The 17818-nt window shown below is 40.9% G+C and overlaps 1 protein-coding gene across 1 annotated transcript; it reads right to left on the bottom strand.

Moving 5' to 3' along the window:
- Positions 1–1170: 1170 nt before the first annotated feature.
- Positions 1171–17461, bottom strand: LOC129324182 (acyl-CoA (8-3)-desaturase-like). The gene is made up of 12 exons (XM_054971247.1): positions 17166–17461; positions 13809–13919; positions 10947–11144; positions 10475–10576; positions 10246–10374; positions 7714–7771; positions 6848–6924; positions 6623–6720; positions 6016–6112; positions 5194–5273; positions 4973–5098; positions 1171–2172 (listed from the first exon to the last, which is right to left on the bottom strand). Exons 1-12 carry the CDS (start codon positions 17406–17408, stop codon positions 2121–2123), a joined length of 1371 nt encoding a protein of 456 aa, XP_054827222.1. The 5' UTR covers positions 17409–17461; the 3' UTR covers positions 1171–2120.
- Between the last annotated feature and the right edge of the window lie 357 nt (positions 17462–17818).

Below are 17818 nucleotides of genomic sequence, written 5' to 3'. Positions count from 1 at the left end.
CACAATAAGAAAAACAAAGATTGTTGTTATTCTCACACTTATTAAAAACATTAAAATTTAAATGAATAAAAATTAAATTTAAAATGTAAAAAGTTTCAAGTTTTGTGCTTTTCATTTTTCCTACATTTCTTCTGTTTTTTAAAATTGGGGGGCGGGGGGCGGGGTGCAAGTAGGTATCTTGCCTCAGGCGCCAGAAACCCTGGCACCAGCCCTGGGTTCCATGTTTCTGTGCACTGGTAAGTTCGCTATTTCTCAACCCAGACTGCCCTACACTTGCCCCAAATGCTTCTTTGATGGCACGAACAGGATTAAGATGCACTTTCCTCTACATCCTGTATGTTCAGTATAGATCCAGTACCAAGTCCATCCAATATCAACCCTATGTCACATTTATTCCCTCTTCTCGTTCCAGACAGTCTTCTTGGATGTTCTTCTGCACTCTCCCTTTTCACAATAATTTGGAGTGGGGCAAATTAAGACAATGTGTCCATCCTCAAATGGGGCTTGCTGGAATTAGGCAAGCATAGAGCAACCTTCCCACTACAAGAACCACCATTGTAAGCCAAACCAAGCTGAAATTAAGATCTAGTACAAACAATCAAAGGGGGGGGGGAAATCACAATTATTGGATATATGATTAATTTTAAAAACTTGTGGCTACAGGGGACCATTCCAATAACAGCTCCCACCAGTTAACTTTGTCCACGTGTTACTTACATCATCTAGGTTTGTTTCAATAAATTCTCTACACACAATTCCCAGTTCCTGCTTTTTAATTCATTTTATATACCAAGGGGGCGCTTGTCCAATTCCATCCACTAGTATGTCACGAGGTCAGCACAGTTGTCTGACCTCTTGCCACTGACAGAAGTGAGGATATTCCTGAAGAGCCTAAGCAGTACATTTTGGGACATCTTGTTCCAACTTCTTCATTGCTCCTGTAGGTTACTTTTTAACATATGAAAGGAAGAATTCTAGGTGTGGATAGTGAAACGGCAGCTCCTTTTCCTCAATCATTTTTAATTCCCATTACTAAAAAAATGAAATACTCATATTCCCCCCTCCCCGCTTAACATTACCTTTGAAATACAGGGCACGGGTCTCTCATATACCAGTGCCTATGCTCGAATCAACACACACAAGACAGTTATACAGACATTGAGCCAATAAGATTTATGAAACATTAACAAAAACCATATAAATAAATACAAATATATAAGAGGGTGTACAACATATGAGGGTTGTGCTAAAGAGGATCAATACTTTCAAACATGTATTGAAAAATATAAATGTAATACTTTTCCATCATGCAGCTAGCAGTTGTCACTGAATGAAAAATCAATCAGGTCAAGTATTAGGAGTGGTAGTGGTCCTCCTGTGGTGAATGAGTGAGGATGTACTCCTCTCTTCCTTGCGTACTTCAAACAATGGGCACGCTGAGGCCTTCACATTTTATCATGCCATGCAGTCTTTCCTAACAAAGGCTGAAATCACATGAACAGACCCTCCAAAGGACTGAGCATCAGCATGGAGGCCCACCTCATGTTCTTTGAAGCGTCTGGTGGAGGGGCAATCAGCACTACTACCAACATACAAAGGGGACATTGGTAACATAGAAGTCAATGAAATCTATTCAGCTGCTAAATAACTATATGGAACCTTTTCCTTAAACTCACTATCATGGAAACTTGAGAAGGCACTTCTGTTCTTGCAGCAGAACCAGTTGCCTAAATGATGATTTCCCCCAAATAACCTGTGGCTTTTCACAAATGCTATTACTTTTCATTTTCATTCTCCACCAGTTCTCTGCTTTAAACTTTCTCCCCAAGGGGAAAAGAGATAGTCAGATTTCAGTCTTATACCAAGATGTCTTCATAAATGAAGCACAACAGAAGTGCCTCCCTTCTCATGCCACTCTTGCATTTTAAGCTGACCCTATCCTACAAATGCTACAATACAAACAGAACTTCCACAAAAGGAAATATTGTGTAGAACAGGAAAAAAGAATTTCAGAATGCCCAAAATTCACTAACATTTGCCTAGCTCACCCCCAGACTCCAAATTCTTCCTCAGCACATTAACTGCCCTCAACCTATGATGTATTCTTGAGGAGCTTCTTCTTATGCATGTATATATGCATCATACCAGGCTTCTCCTGAATCCTTCAGGGAGCTGCAAAACATTGCAAACATGGTTTTTACTAAGCAAAAAAAGAAAACTAAACTTGAAGAAAACACATAGACAATCCAAGACATTTTCGATACTGTGATAACAATATACATTATACTATATGAAACTCTATATGCAGACAGACCCACAATGCTAAAACTGATCCAGACAGTTCATTAGAAGACTGCAGAGTTCAGTATTACTGTATATTTGAATATAAATAATACCAAAACAGAAATGATAACTTTATTTCTAGATAAGGAGGAACATGCAACAAACGTTTATATTTAAGAAGATCTAGTATGCTATTTTTTCCAAGGTAACAGTTCTACACAGATGAAAATAAGAGAAGGTTCAAAAAATCAGAGTAGGACAGATAAGCAAAGCTCAATTTCTTCCTATGGAAGAATTACGGCTATTAAATAAATTCAAATAGCCAAAATTTAACATTACAGAATATTCCAATAGCTGTTGTAGGAAAGATAATAAAAACTGGCAACAATTACTAACTTCATATGGAAAAAGAAAATGCCTAGAAATAGTTTTAGAACTCTAAAGTCAGATAGGAAAGAAGGTGGTTTAGCAGTACTGGATATTTGCGATGTTAGGCTAATCACCCAAATTAATGGTGTTTTCAGCTGCTTGCATATTAACTCAAGGTTATAACAGATATATCTTCAGCTCTTTCACTACTTAAAATAAAGAATCTGAAGAAATAAATAGTATAGCTTTATGTTGTTCACTAAATCAAGTTGTGATTGTTGCATGGATTATGAAAAACCTTTGATTTCTTTGCAACAACAGCTTCTGAGAGAAGAGCTAGAACAACGTCTCCTGTTGTGCATGCAGCTGAAGTCCAAATACTGGCATCCTGTAAAACTTTATAATAAGCTTAACTAGAAATCTTTGACCACTGAGGCCATTCAAGTCAGGTGTCACACAAACGTTTAACATTATTACAGTATGAATATAAAGCAAAGACAAAAATACAGTTCCATACACTTTGTAGTACCTATCAGATTTTATAAAGGGTTAGAAAAAGACAGGAGGTACTGGAGATGGGTAGAGGAAAGTAGTGCATGATTTGGCTGTATATTTGTATGATGAAAAAGACTCTGCAATACAATTTTAATCATCCCCCAAGAGTGACATTCACATTATTTTAAACACAATAATCATTCTCCAATTTTTAAGAATATCTCACTACCCTTAGCCAGTAAGACCTTTTCCATTACTACTTTTTCCAAAGTCTAGAAGGTGAAGCATATTCCACCTGTCTCAGCTTTCTTCCCTTCCTATCTTAGCTCCCCACAGTCTAGTTACTGCCTTACTCAAACTGAAGCCACTATAAATGTATTGTCGAAGGCTTTCACGGCCGGAGAACGATGGTTGTTGGGGGTTTTCCGGGCTGTATTGCCGTGGTCTTGGCATTGTAGTTCCTGACGTTTCGCCAGCAGCTGTGGCTGGCATCTTCAGAGGTGTAGCACCAAAAGACAGAGACACTGAGAGATCTCTGTCTTTTGGTGCTACACCTCTGAAGATGCCAGCCACAGCTGCTGGCGAAACGTCAGGAACTACAATGCCAAGACCACGGCAATACAGCCCGGAAAACCCCCAACAACCACCACTATAAATGCCTCTTCTCTATCACCATACCTATCGATTTCTCAAGTGACAGGATAAGCACCTGGCGGCCCTGAAACTACTCTTCCTCTGCTGCCGTAACTTCTGACCCCAAGAACCTCCTCTTGTTATGCCCTTGAGCAACTGTCTCTTGTGCAGATGAAACACCGGCAAAGGGGTCTTTAACCCAGTTTCCCTCAATGAAAACAGCTAGTCTCCATCTGACCCATCCCACCCCATGCACTTTGTTTAGTCTATGCCATGCATGATCTTAGACGCAGAAGGGAATGAGCTGAGCTGCATAATAAGGGTTCTGCTGAAACCCCTGTTCATAGTGGAGGAAGGGGGTATAGAGACCTTTGTGTCTTGGTTCTCATGGGAAGGAATCAATAAGGATACTTATTTTACTTTATTTGATTTTTATCCTGCCCTCCCCACAAGCAGGCTCAGGGCAGGGTACAACAGTGGTAAAAATACATACGATAACAATCAACCCAACGATCTCAAGAGTGTAATTTTCAGAGTTAAAGTCAAGAATACAGACTCAGACATCACAGGACGGGGCCTGTTCATGCTTCCCTGCCCACCAACATAAAAGAGGGAGGGGGGAGGTGCGAGCTGATATTACATTATAACACCGCATGCGTAGGGGGCAAATCACTGTGCAGAGGACTAAATAGCGCCCCTGCTGGTAGGAGACCAGTAGGGAGGCTCGTTTGATGAATCTAATGCCAGCCTCAACCATATGCCTGGCAGAACATCTCTGTCTTGCAGGCCCACCGAAAAGATACAAGACAGCCATTGTTGCTGGGAGCCCCAGCCCTTGAGTAATTTCAAAATATGGTCCTGGTGAGATACTGATTGCTGACCAGGGCTATAGTGACACTTGCACTTCTCCACTTGCTTTTTGTCACAAAACAGCGGGCCAGTATAGTGTAGTGGCTAGAGTGTTAGACTAGAATCTAGGAGACTCAGGTATGAATCCCTCCCCTGCCACAGAAAACTGTTAGGTGACCTTGGGCCAGCCCCTACCTCTCCACACTCTAACCAACCTCACAGGGTTGTTCTGAAGATAAAATGGAGAGGAAAATTATATAAGCCACTATGGGTCCCCATTGGGGAGAAACGTGTAGTATAAATGAAGTAAAATAAAAGTTCGTAACATGCCTGTCATACTTACTGCAAAATATCTCCAAAGGCAGTGAACAGGGGCTTGCATTGGTAGGCAATGCCATGCTTGGCACAGAGGGATTTCACCAGAGGGGCCACCTTCCAGTAGTTGTGTCGAGGCATTGTGGGGAAAAGGCTGCAGAGAGAGGAAAAGATGTATGTTCTGTAGAATCATGATGACACCACATTATGGAGCTACACAAAGAATTTTGTTGCCCTTGATGGCCTTACTGGTGTTCAATCTGGAAGTTCAGATGGCCAGTAAACCAGTCATTAAAAAAGGATTGATCCACGTTGCAGGTTGCCTGGAGCTGAGGAAAAACAAGAAAGAATTAGGAGCAATGGATACCATAGCTTTGTTTTGTGCTGTGAGCAAAGGACATCATTCTCTCTCTCTCAGTCATCAATCTAAAATCAATTCCTAATTCAAGAGGAAATATATGTAAATTACAATCTGTGTAGGTTACCCTCTCTGTGTAGTACAAGGCATCCATGAGCTTAGTTTTTCGCAGTCTAAGAGAAAAGCCCTTCCTGAGGTATAGAACATTGTTACCATCTCTGGAACCTATAGCATTCTGGGAACAAAAAGTGCTGAAGATTTCAGCAGTTAAAGAGTGGAATCTTTTTCTCACAGGAGACCAGAAGGAAAGCAGATAAAAGACAGAGAGTATATAACATTCAGTGTGTGGCCCCATTAAAGCATTAATGATAAGATGAATGTATGTTGCTTTTAAATAATTCTTTCAGTTGCAGAGATGTTGTGTCACTGGGCTTGTTAGACAGAGGTATACATATTTTAAATAAATAGCCATAAGAAGAGGGAAAGTGACAGTGAGGATGACTAGTGAAAGCTAAAGGCTCATCTTCAGCCCCCCTGGTTCCTGTCTGCAATGAAATCTTCTGAGCACAGTGCCAAGCAATTAAGAGTAGAGGTGCTATTCAGAAGGAAAGGGATTGACTTCATTTGAGACAGCTGGGAGATTCCCTTCTGAATAGCAAAATAGCAATGATGGATCAGAAACTAAAGCTTTGGGCAACTGGAGAGAGACTTACCTGCATAGACAGCCAGTCGGTATTTTTATCATAGTCAATTTGCATTGGGATGTGGTTCATTTGTGAAACCCAAGTAAACCAAGAGGTCTCGAGAAACCTGTTGTCAAATGGATACAGAGTATGTTCAAATTCTACATACCTAATAATTTCCCTGTCACATTATCTGGCTTATCATATTGATAAAATTTTATACCCTCCTATTCAAACTAATCACTTTGTTCTGTTAAAGTTCTATAATATATTAGGCATAATAGATTTGCCTGGTAGCTGTAAACTACAGGTAAGAAACATCTTCCCTCAATATCATAGTTTACCTGCATTGTAAAACATTGACATGGCTTGCTTTTGATAGTAAGTACCTTGCATAAGCAAGCCACATGTATGCACCACGTACTAGGTAACAAGGCTACTCAGCTGATACAAGCAAATTTTGTACAACTGAAGAATTTTACCCAAAATGGGGAGACAGCTAGTTACAGGATGTCAGAAATATCCAAAGTACCTTATAACTTGTAACAGAATGTATAAATTCTCATTGTATTTAAGTTTAAGCACCAGTGGTAAATGATTTATAAAGTTTCACAGCAAGGAGAGTTCTTAATATTACCTAGATAGCCAGTAGAATGCCATAAAACACTTAAATCCCATAAGGGGTATATAGATTAGACAAACTCTGATGTTGTAGGTCACAATCAATGCTAGCTCCTGTCAAAGATAGAAAGGATAAGAAAAATGACAATCTTGATCAAATGCAACAGACTTGCACAAGACGGTTCACAGAGCAGCTTCCCCCCCAAGCTGTGTGTTTTCGGATAATAAGAAACATGCTTACCACCCATTCTTTTCGCTTGATTGAGAAGTAGAATACAGAGAACTGGAAGAAGGGAAGCAGCAAACCTGGACCTGTAACTATTGAAAGAAAGAAAAATCCAGCAGCCATTAAGATCGTATGTTTGCCTTCCCAAGCAGATGGTTGGAGGTGATGATACAGTATTGAATAAGGATAAGCATCAGCACCAAAGTCTGGATTCAGAATTCAGATTTGGGAATTAGAAACCTTCAGAAAATCCAGAGTTTCTTAATATACAGAACTCCATTAAAGTCAACAGGAACAAACATTTTCCACTTTCTACAAGGCTTCTCTGAACCCTCTGACCCTTTCCTAGCACCTATGCTAACCTCAATGGAGTTGAGAATATGTGGTAAGTGCACACAGCAATAGCCACGACTGCCACGCAGCAGTGACAGGCAGTAGGAAGTGACTGCAATCTGGTCATGAACCCTGAACGGTGCAAATGCATTGGGCATGACACCATAGAGCAGAGGATATCTGGTGCTGGGGAGAGACAAATACCCTGGGCAGCACTGGCAGGCAAACAGACAGTGGTGGATGGGTTGCAACATTCCCAACGGCACTGGTCACAGCACAGCTGAGTGAGTGATCACTGTCCTAGAGTAGCAGTAGCTGTTCAGTCTCGTCTCACTCCATAATGCCCATATTTTTGCCACATTGCATTGCTACATCTTTCATAACACACCTCAACCATCTGCATTTGTCTCTCATCCTTTGGCCATGAATTTCTGCTGGCTTAGGATGCCATAGTCTGGGTTTTCCCTATGTCCTTTAAGAAGTATTGTCACGACTAAGAGTGATAAATGTCTAGAAACTCTGTGATATTTTTAAACAGGGATACTCACTAAAGAAGTACTTGTGTTGATGGTTGTAAGGCATGAACTTCTTTTTCTTCATCCCAAGCTTTGAAGAAAGAAATACCAGTAATTCAGCAAAGCTACAGACGCTACCCATGTCACTTTTTAAAGTCTCTGAGCGATATCAGTTACACTACCACAGATATTCTCAGAATATACTAATCACTTTTACATTGGTATCTCCCTAAGCTACATACTGGGGTATCTGGGGAATGCAAATGAAATTGTAATCAAGTCTAGATCATTACCTTCTAAGAGCACAAATTGCTGCTCTTGCGTGCTCTGATCAGAAATGTTGTGGCTGGGGAGTGTAAGATGACTTCAATTATACCTAGGGGATCCAAATCTCAGGGAAGAACACTCTTTCCCAGGGAAGGAAATAATTAACTACTTAAATTGCCAGCTGAGTTCAGCTTCTGCAAGAAGGTACCCATTTACCCAACTGCCAGGAAGGGGCAAGATGGATGGCTATTTGGATGACCAGAGTGGGGCAATAAAGAAGGGAGATGTGCGCTCCAAGACGATTGGAGAAAAGAGTGCCAGGTGACTTATGTGAAGCATCACTTCCCAAACTCAGAACTGGTTGAAGGGAAACCCACCCCACTAGACCAGGAAGAGTTAAAAGTTCTGGACACCCTGATAGCTCTGCTCAAGCCAGACCAGGGGTGGGGGAGGAAATAGAGAGGTGCCTGCCTCTAATCCATTAATTCTAGTGTGCTTGTGTTCATCCCAAGGAGGGGATGCCAAAGTTATATTTGTAGAACAAGAGGGGAGGGGCGGATTACCGCAAGGGGAGGTAAGGTTCAAAAACTCGCAGATACAAGAATAAACTCTGTAGTGTGATCAATAAATATCAAGTCTCATCCAGTATAAATTTATGTAGTAAGAATAGCCATAAAGGAGAATTCATACACAGTAATGATTAAGTGCAGGCAGGCCGCTCACAAAAACCTGCGGGAGGAAGGGGTGTGTGAAAAAGTGGGGAGTGCTCTCAGATACACATACAACACACACACACACCACTTGCTATGACAAGAGGAACTGTAGTAATGGCAGCCATTTTAAGGAAGGCTTGTCTCCATATTTTGCCTCAGCCACCTATAGTTGTTCTTCTGCCACTGCAGGGATTTTTTAAAAATTATCTACTGACACATTACAGTTTTATAATGATCTATCTGCTAGATTCTCTGAATTTTCAGTCTTCATTAAATAAAAATGAAGTATTTAGCCCCACTTGTTACCAATATGTCTCTGCAGTGAAACGAGCCAGAGACTTACTTTGTTTTAAATGAAAGATGGGAATGCAGATGACCTAGTAAATAAGAGTGTTATAATGCTGCAGCGATACAATACTATAGAGATAAATCAATTTCTGATTCCACCCCCCCAAAAAACATGAAAAAGGTCTTCCTGTGGGGGGGCAGGATAGCAGCCAGGGAGGGATGGAGGCAAGGAACACGGTGCTGATGTGAGCATGACCAGCAAAAGTGGGCACACTGCACACAAATACGCTTTGAATGTAGGTCTCTCTAGAAAGGCTGTACCAAACCTGGTTTGGAAAAGACTGCAGCAAAGCAGGAGGAAGAAAGAGGACGATTAAGGAACGATGTTGCTGAAACACAAAAGAGTGTGCTCTCATTTGGATGCCAAAACGGAGCAAAACCATTGTTTGGAAGCAGCCTTAATACCAAGGATGCACGCACAGGACGTGTCTTATTCCTGTTCATATTGTTAGAAGAGAAAAGAAAATGATCAGTGATAGGACTACACTAGATTCTGCTTTAACTGAGCAATTGTGAGCCTAGTATAATTATCTAATAAGAGATTAATAGTAGCAGTATTAATGTTGTTTTAAATCATAAAAGCATTTGTAAACTCTTATTCTGCTTACTTTTCCATACTTGCAGGGTTTCCCTGTGTCTTTATAATGTAAATCAAGAATTCTGCAGCTACCATTGCATATTATTTATAAATATGAATTGGCTTTTAATCAAAATAAATAAAGTGATACAGCCCTCTTAAACATTTTGATGCAAAGGTAATATAAAAATCTTTTAATTAATTGGGCTTTTTAAAAAAATAAACAATTAGCTGCACAAAACAGAGCTGGAATGCATAGCTCTTTCAATGTGTCTCAATTAAAAAGTCTGAGTTATATAAAAGACATGGAGGGAAGGCAGCATGGTATAACCCCATCTTGTCAGATCTTGGAAGCTAATCTGGATGGGTACTTGTATGGAAAACACCAAAGAAGACACTGCAGAAGACGGCAATGACAAACCACCTCTGCTTTCTCACTGGACTTGAAAACCCCCTACTGGGGTCATCATTGTAGTTCATTGTAACTTGTCGGCACGTATCTTGGTAGGTATAAATAAGACAGCAAATAATTCTGAGCAAAACCCTCCTAAGAAATGTCACTTGTCTTACCAAAGATTGCTTTCCTTCTCAGAAAGGAAAAGTATATGTGAAGTAAACAAATAAGTAAATACATTGGAATAAAATGCTCAGCAAATGTACCTCTGTAGACAGTTTCTTCCCCAAAGCAAACACAATGGGATGCATGTTGAGATCAGGGTCTTTACGAAAGCAGTTGGGCTTGGCATGGTGCTGGAAATGCAGGTTATTCCACCATTTAGCTGGCATTCCCTATAGGAAAAGAAGAACATAGAACTGAGTAAAATTCAAGTCTATGAGATATTAAAGAGGAAATTGTTTTCTTCACTGCTCTACAGCAAAGGATACCTACTTTTACTGCACCCATTAAGACGGTGTGTACCAGATGATTCCATTTCGAGTTGCTGAAGACAGAAAGGTGTCCTAAGTCATGCTGGAACCAGGACATTTGGCACTGAAAGAGAAAAGTAATAATTACAGCCCAACCTCTCCCCAAGTGTTTATTAAACTTAACCTCAGAAATTAAAACAGGTATAAAAGCCCTAGTCTTAGCGAGGCCTACGTCAGATTAATCTTTGGATTCATGCAGAGGCAAGCAGAAGTTAAACAGAAGCCCACCCACATTACAGTGTAAACTGCCCTGAGAACTGCCAGAAAAGTCTTTTGTAATGTGGCAAGAGGCAATAATATTTGTAAAAGGTCAACACCTCCAGGTCCACAAAGAACTAGTTGCATTGTCCTATTTGTGAAACCTTTTGAGTTCTTGAAATCATATGGAAGATAAGGTTAATTTCCAGGATTGTATAGTGCTTTCAGTAATATACCTGAGCAGTAGTAAATAATGCAACACCTATGAAGAATGGTACTAAAGATGATCCAAAGTACCAGATGGTCAACCAAGCAGCAACATCCAGTATCACAATATGCAGGAAAATCAAGAAGAAGAAGAGACTATTTGGCTTCAGGAGTCCTGTCTTCTCAACAGTGGATCGCAGCTTCCGGAAGTCCTCTATTATCAATTGCTGTGGGAAAACACAAAGAATTTCCCTCGTTTTGTGTGCTATAGCCTCATTTGACAGGCAAAAAACAGGCCGTTGAGATGAACTTTTTTTTTGAGACTGCCAGTCTGAAGGTTGCCAGTCTGCTCATCATTGAGATACACAGTTTTGCTCAGCCCCATCAACTGCTTTAGTTCATGCAGTACTAAGTATTGTCTGATGATCTGATCACCATGACATTTGAGGAAACTCCTGTTTTTCAGGATGTGTTCATCTGCATTCACTTGTATCGCTAAGGAGAAGCCACAATCAGCTTGTGATTATCTAGCCATGGTACAGGGCTCAGAGTTATGCCATAGTTTATGCAACTAATTTCTTAGCTTCTCATCAAGAATTGTTGTAAAACTTGGATTGAACTGATTACTATAGAACTTGTGCAAAGATCAGGTTGCTGAACTTTAATTCCTGTTCTTCAAGTGGTCATCTCTATCTTCATGCTGATGAGCTTTGCACATATATAGAGCTACAATTTGGAAATTTCTAGAACTAGATGCATTTCAGAGGTGGGGTTTCATGCCTAAAAGCAATGCTGCATTTAATTGTTGTGGTTTCTTCACCAAAAACCCTGAGATCTGATGAGAATGGTGAAAGTTCTCCAGTGGTTTAGAGAAGCCTAACGCTCCTTATGGAACTGTATTTCCACACTTCCATGGGAATGCCCCCTCAGCCAATATAGGACTGCAATTTATGTCTAGTCTGGAGAACTCAAAAGCTTGCATATAGTCTTCTATGAGTTTAGTTGGATTTAGTAAAAAGCATTACACAGCTTTTGTTTTTGGAGTTTACTTGGGAATAAGTCAATTGAATATGGAGCATTTGAATAAATGTATTCATGATTGTGACTGCAGGGTTGATGTGCCCAATGACATATGGCTTTCTAAAGATGTTATGCAATATGATATGTATATGATATGAGAGTTCCTAGAAGTCTCCCATTCAGGTTTTTGATGAAGAACATGAAACTCCAGAAGAAAATCAGAAATACAGTATTGGGGGGGGGGGGCTTTTTTGGCCACTCTTCCCTGAGGCCTAGTTTTCAAATTTTCCAAAGGAAAAATTGGAAAATTTTGAGACAGATTAATAAAGCTCCAATGAAATATTTTTGGAATGAATGAAATGCTTTTTAGAACAAGATTCTGCTTCCTCAAAATGTCTTGTAAATTGTTTTTCTTAAAACATACAACATTAGAGAATGATAATTCCCAAGTATTATAAAATTTCTGTTTTGTATTTTCAACTTTTATGTTTTCTTACCTCTCAGACAGCAAAAGCCTTGATTTGGATGGCTCAAGGTAGTCTGATCTCATCAGATCTTGGAAGCTGAGCAGGTTCAGCCCAGGTTAGTACTTAGATGGGTGACCACCAAGAAAGTCAATGGTTGCTACACAGAGGCAATGGAAAACTACCTCTGTTTGTCCCTTGCCTTGAAAACCTTATTTGGGTGGGAGGGTGTCGCTAGAAGCTGGCTGTGAGTTGACAGTACTTTACACACAGAAGGCAAAACCTAAAATTTACATGCGAAGAGTTGGAACAGTTTGCAGTTCTCTTTTTGGTAGAGTATATTCACAATTATGCTTGGAGAAATCTGAAGTACCTATTCTTTTAAATTTCATAAATATGAAAATTTCATATGCTAAATTCAAAATTATGCACGCTTTGCTTTTAAAAGCAATAAAATAACTTTAGGTATCAAAACTTTGGGACATTTTACATGTTTCTGACCCATGCATGCAACACTGCAGCCAAAAACATCCCTCCTACCATTTAGTAAGCTGTAACATATAGCTTATATATAAAAATACAGCTGCTGTTTGGAGGAAGATTTTCTTGCTAGTTCCTTCACCCATTAAATTTTCCAATAAAAGATAACGTTAGGTTCATTTTCTTTTTCTGTGTGTTCAACTGGACGTAGAGTTACCAGCAGGCTTGGAGAACAATGTCTTGTCCCTTTGACAGAGGCTTTATGTGTAAAAATGAAGCTTTTCATGGCACAGAGGTAAATGACAACCAATTAAGCCATTATTAAAAGGACAGGTGTTTTATTTTCTCCAAGCTGCTGGTAATACTAGCTGGACACAGAAAAGAATAGCACCGAGCTGTAAGTATAGAAAGTGTGTACAGAAATACAGTAACTATGGACAGAAAGATTCCTCACTATAGATTTCATATATGGCCACTGTTCTAGTTTTGGCTTCTTAGCTTCTATATTATGGAATGCAGATGAGATGACTCTTTAAGTAACCCTGGAACATTCTGTTGACAAGAGACTATAATTTACTGTTCAATATAGAATTTAATGTGCACCATATACTGAGGAGCAGTATTTAGTCAACAAATGCAAGTCTCTCTCTAAACTATTAAAGTATACGTCATTTTCTCAGTCTGACCTTGAAAGTAGTAGAAAAGAGCAAGAATCCAATAGCACCTATAAGACTAACAAAATTTGTGGTAGGGTATGCGCTTTTAGGCAGCTGAAGAAGTGAGCTGCGGCTCACGAAAGCTCATACCCTACCACAAATTTTGTTAAGTCTTATAGGTGCTACTGGACTCTTGTTCTTTTCTACCCCTACGGACAGACAGACTAACATGGCTAGACATCTTGATCTATGACCTTGAAAGAATACTCACATTTTTGTTGGGCTCAGAGTTAGGTTGATCTGGCGCCAGCTCCCCAATCAGTAATGACTTCAAATACTTGTTCACTTGGTCTTTATCAAGGTGGAATGCCATAAATGCATCCTAAGGAGGGGGGAATGGTCACAAAAGAAAACAGAATGAGCCCTCCTCTTAGCTGCTTGTCCAATACCAGATTTGTAATATTTGAGGCCTCATGCAGCAATTTTTTTAAAAAAATCCACGAACCTTTATATGATTTGTACCCAACAACAGAATCTTTCAGCATGAATCTCTGATTCATTTTTATCTTGGTTAATGCACACACGGCTTTTTAGTTGTGTTTTATAGCTATGGTTTTAACAGACCTATCTTTAGGATTGTACACAAATGTGTGTGTATTATGTGCCATCGTCTCTGACCTATGGCGACCCTATGAATGAAAGATCTCCATGTTTAGCAGACTTGTTCAGATCCTGCAAACTGGAGGATGTGGCTTCTTTTATTGAGTCAAGCCACCTCGTTTTAGGTCTTCCTCTTTTCCTGCTGCCTTCCACTTTTCCGAGCATTATTGACGTTTCCAGAGAGTCTTGTCTTCTCATGATGTGACCAAAGTACAATAACTTTAGTCTTGTCATTTTAACTTCTAAGGAGAATTCCGGCTTGATTTGATCTAGTACCCACTTATTTGTCTTTTTGGCTGTCCATGGTATCTGCAAAACTCTCCTCAAGCACCACATTTCAAATGAATCAATTTTCTTCCTGTCAGCTTTCTTCGCTCTCCATCTTTCACATCCATACATAGTAATGGGGAATATCATAGTTTGGATTATCTTGATCTTGGTTCCCAGAAAGACATCTTTAAGGATCTTCTCTAGCTCCCTCACAGCTGCTCTTCCAAGTCTCAATCTTCTTCTGATTTCTTCATTGCAGTTTCCATGTTGGTTGATGATTGAGCCAAGGAATAGAAAATCTTGAACAACTTCAATTTCCTCATTGTCAACTTTAAAATTGTAATTCCTCAGTAGTCATATGCATTGATCACATAGATGGCATTTTCTATTTACATGCAGCAATTTTGTACCATGAGAAGATGTCTATCCCTCTCAGTTCTATCACAGAGATTAAGATATTGTACATCTCCTTTTGCAATAGTCTGTTTAGACTATTTAGTCTTTCTAGGGCAAATTACCTTTTGTGTCTAAAGGCTTTAAAGGGCCCCATATTTCTCCCTCCAATGTATTTATTTAAAACATCTCTATCCCATCTTATCTCCTTAGACGCAAATGTAACAAATAAAAAGTGGCCTCTCTAGACATCTGCTTAAAGTGGCTCACAAAGTAAAAAAAACCATAAAATCATGTTTAAATGATTTTATTACACAACTACCAGTATTAAAACAAGTCATAGATGCCTATACTGCTTTGTGCAGACATGCACATGTCTCTAAAGTTTAGCAATAGAGGTTCAAGACCACAATATGGTAATTTACAGTGACTCACAGTGAACTGCAAAGCAGAGTTACACCCTTCTAAGCCCACTCACTTCAGTGAATTTAGAAGGGTGTCACTCAGTTTAGGATTGCACCAACAGTCACACCCTTTCTTCTAAGCACGTATGGGCATACATTTACGCCTCATCATTTTTATGTGTATTTTTCTCACCATAAACATAACAATTAACACCCACTACCTGCTACACCCTTCAACATGTATGTACAGTTGCATAGCTCCTTGCCATAAATAATACTCTCTTCCTGCATGCAGGAAGATACTGCTGGAAGCACAAAATAATTTTCTACATAACTTCCACTGCAAAATAGGTAAGTTGGTTCATCACCTCACTGAAAATTATTTTCAGCTATAAATAATAAAAGATGTTTAAAAATCTCAAAAGTTAGGCGTTATATAAAGACAAGATAATGGGGATGGGGGTAGGGACACAAAAGGAAGAGGAAGAGAGGAGAGACATGCTAGTACTCTAGAGGCTTGGGAGATGAGGTACATTTTCAAACATGTTTAAAGTATTACACAAGAGAGGAGTAGCCATCCAGTACAAAGAGTTCCAGAGCAGTAAATAGCAATGAAAAGTAATATAGCCACATTATGTAGAGGCAAACCCCATAAATTCAACTTCTGCTAAGGCTTGAGGTTTGGTTCACCCAAAGTAATGGAAGGAGGGAGCTGCAGATATGCCTCTGCTCACTTAATCTAAAATATCATCCTGCTGCATAATTCAAGTTTTGATCCGCTTGCTTGTCCTTGCAAAGACATCCTTAGGCAGCATTTCTACAAATAAACTTCAGATATGTGCAAACAAACACATCATCAATGCAATCTTGGTGCCAACAAGCAATGAAAATGGATACTCAGGCATCACCTTAGTCAGTAAAGCATAAATACTTATCTGCCTGATTCTGGGTAAGAATATGTCTGCAGATAATGAGGCAAGCCCATCCGTGCTTTCATCTTCCTTTGCGCAATAAATGGTGTGTAGTGGGAAGATGCATTACTGATAGTATAAAATTGGATTTATGTTTTTATATAGAGAAGTGGGCAATACAACACAAAGCAACTTCCCCCCAAGCCAGCCCTCATACACAATGACTCCGTATCTTTTTTTAATGGGATATTAAACAACAGGAGGGTTGACAGGAAAGGAGCAACTGGAGGATGTGGGGCAAGTAAGCAGGAACAGAAGTGAGGGGGCGGGGTATTTCATGCATACCCCACTTACCTGCATATATTTGCCGAACAAGAAACTAAAATGAACACAGAATTTCTACGAGGTTTGCTGGATGTCTAGAAGGCGCATAACCTCTTACTGTCGGGCACTTTGTAAGCCTAAAGACTCTCGGGTTTAAATGGATCTTACGTCGGTAGAAGGTGTTCGGGGGCATGTTGTTCTCTCTTCAGCCAATTTTTGCGCTGCCTCTCCAGAATACCGGCCGAGACACGTGGTCTCCTTGCCTTGGAGACTAACACGGCTAACTCCTCTGGATCCTAAGCATAGTTACCCGCGGAGCAAGGGAGGAAGGACGGGGGACTTCAGCGGCGTGGCACTCGGCCCAGTAGCCCAATCACGTGGCAGCATCATGCCAACGTGAAGCAGCCTAAGCTAACCGGTGGCTCCCTGGAGAGGAGTAGGGACAGGCGGCTCCGAGGTCCCGCTTTACCAGGGCAGGCTAGGGGGAGCCAGTCGTGGGAATGAGCGCGAAGCCCCCTCGCCGGGAAGGACACCTGCGCGCAGCCCTCATCCGTCACCAACGCGGATGAACTCCGCTCGAGGGCCGCCCTGGTGAAGAGCAGCCGGTAATCCGTCCAGATTTCATCGCCGGCGCGTGCAACCCGGCTAAGCCCACACCCTTCTCACCGTGGCATCCTGCCCGGCATAATGCCGGATCACTCGGGCGCCTCCCGGGTGCCGCTTGTAGAAGCGGCTAATGTCGTAGACTTTCCTGTCGATCACCAGCCAGTGCTCGTTGTAAGGCTGGATCCGACCAGTGCGCAGCCCGACCTCTTCCCAAGTAAAGAAACGGCGGGGTCCGTTCCCGCCGCTGCCCGCCACCTCCTTCTCCCTCAAGGGTGCTTCGCTATTTAGTTGTGGGGGAGCCATCCGCGCAGGGCCACACTGTCCTCCCCCTATCTTCTCTCCGTCGCACGACTCTAGCAAAACCACTTGCAGGCAGAAGGGTTTATTGCCGCGCTACAACTAAAGGAACAAGCGCGCTCTGAGGCGATCCCTCTCTGAGAGCCTCTTTCTCGGCGCCTGATTGGCCGCTCGTCGGAGAAAATCTGCGTTCAGAAGCGCCGATTGGCTATCGTGTCCGTCCCTCCCCCCCGGGCTCACGCGGGTTCTCAAGCCGCGCCTTCAAGTGGAGGTAAGAGTTTCTCTCAAGGGCGGTGTTTTTCTCTTCTGTTGCCGGCTGGTGCAACTTCGATCTTGTCTTTACTGTAAGAGCAACCGCTCGTAGCAATGGATGTGTATATCCTATTTGATTCTGTTGAATTTTGTTCCAATTTATT

The sequence above is a fragment of the Eublepharis macularius genome, chromosome 2 (assembly GCF_028583425.1).
Source record: "Eublepharis macularius isolate TG4126 chromosome 2, MPM_Emac_v1.0, whole genome shotgun sequence".
NCBI classification, from domain to species: Eukaryota; Metazoa; Chordata; class Lepidosauria; order Squamata; family Eublepharidae; genus Eublepharis; species Eublepharis macularius.
This window is presented reverse-complemented; position numbering and strand designations above follow the sequence as displayed.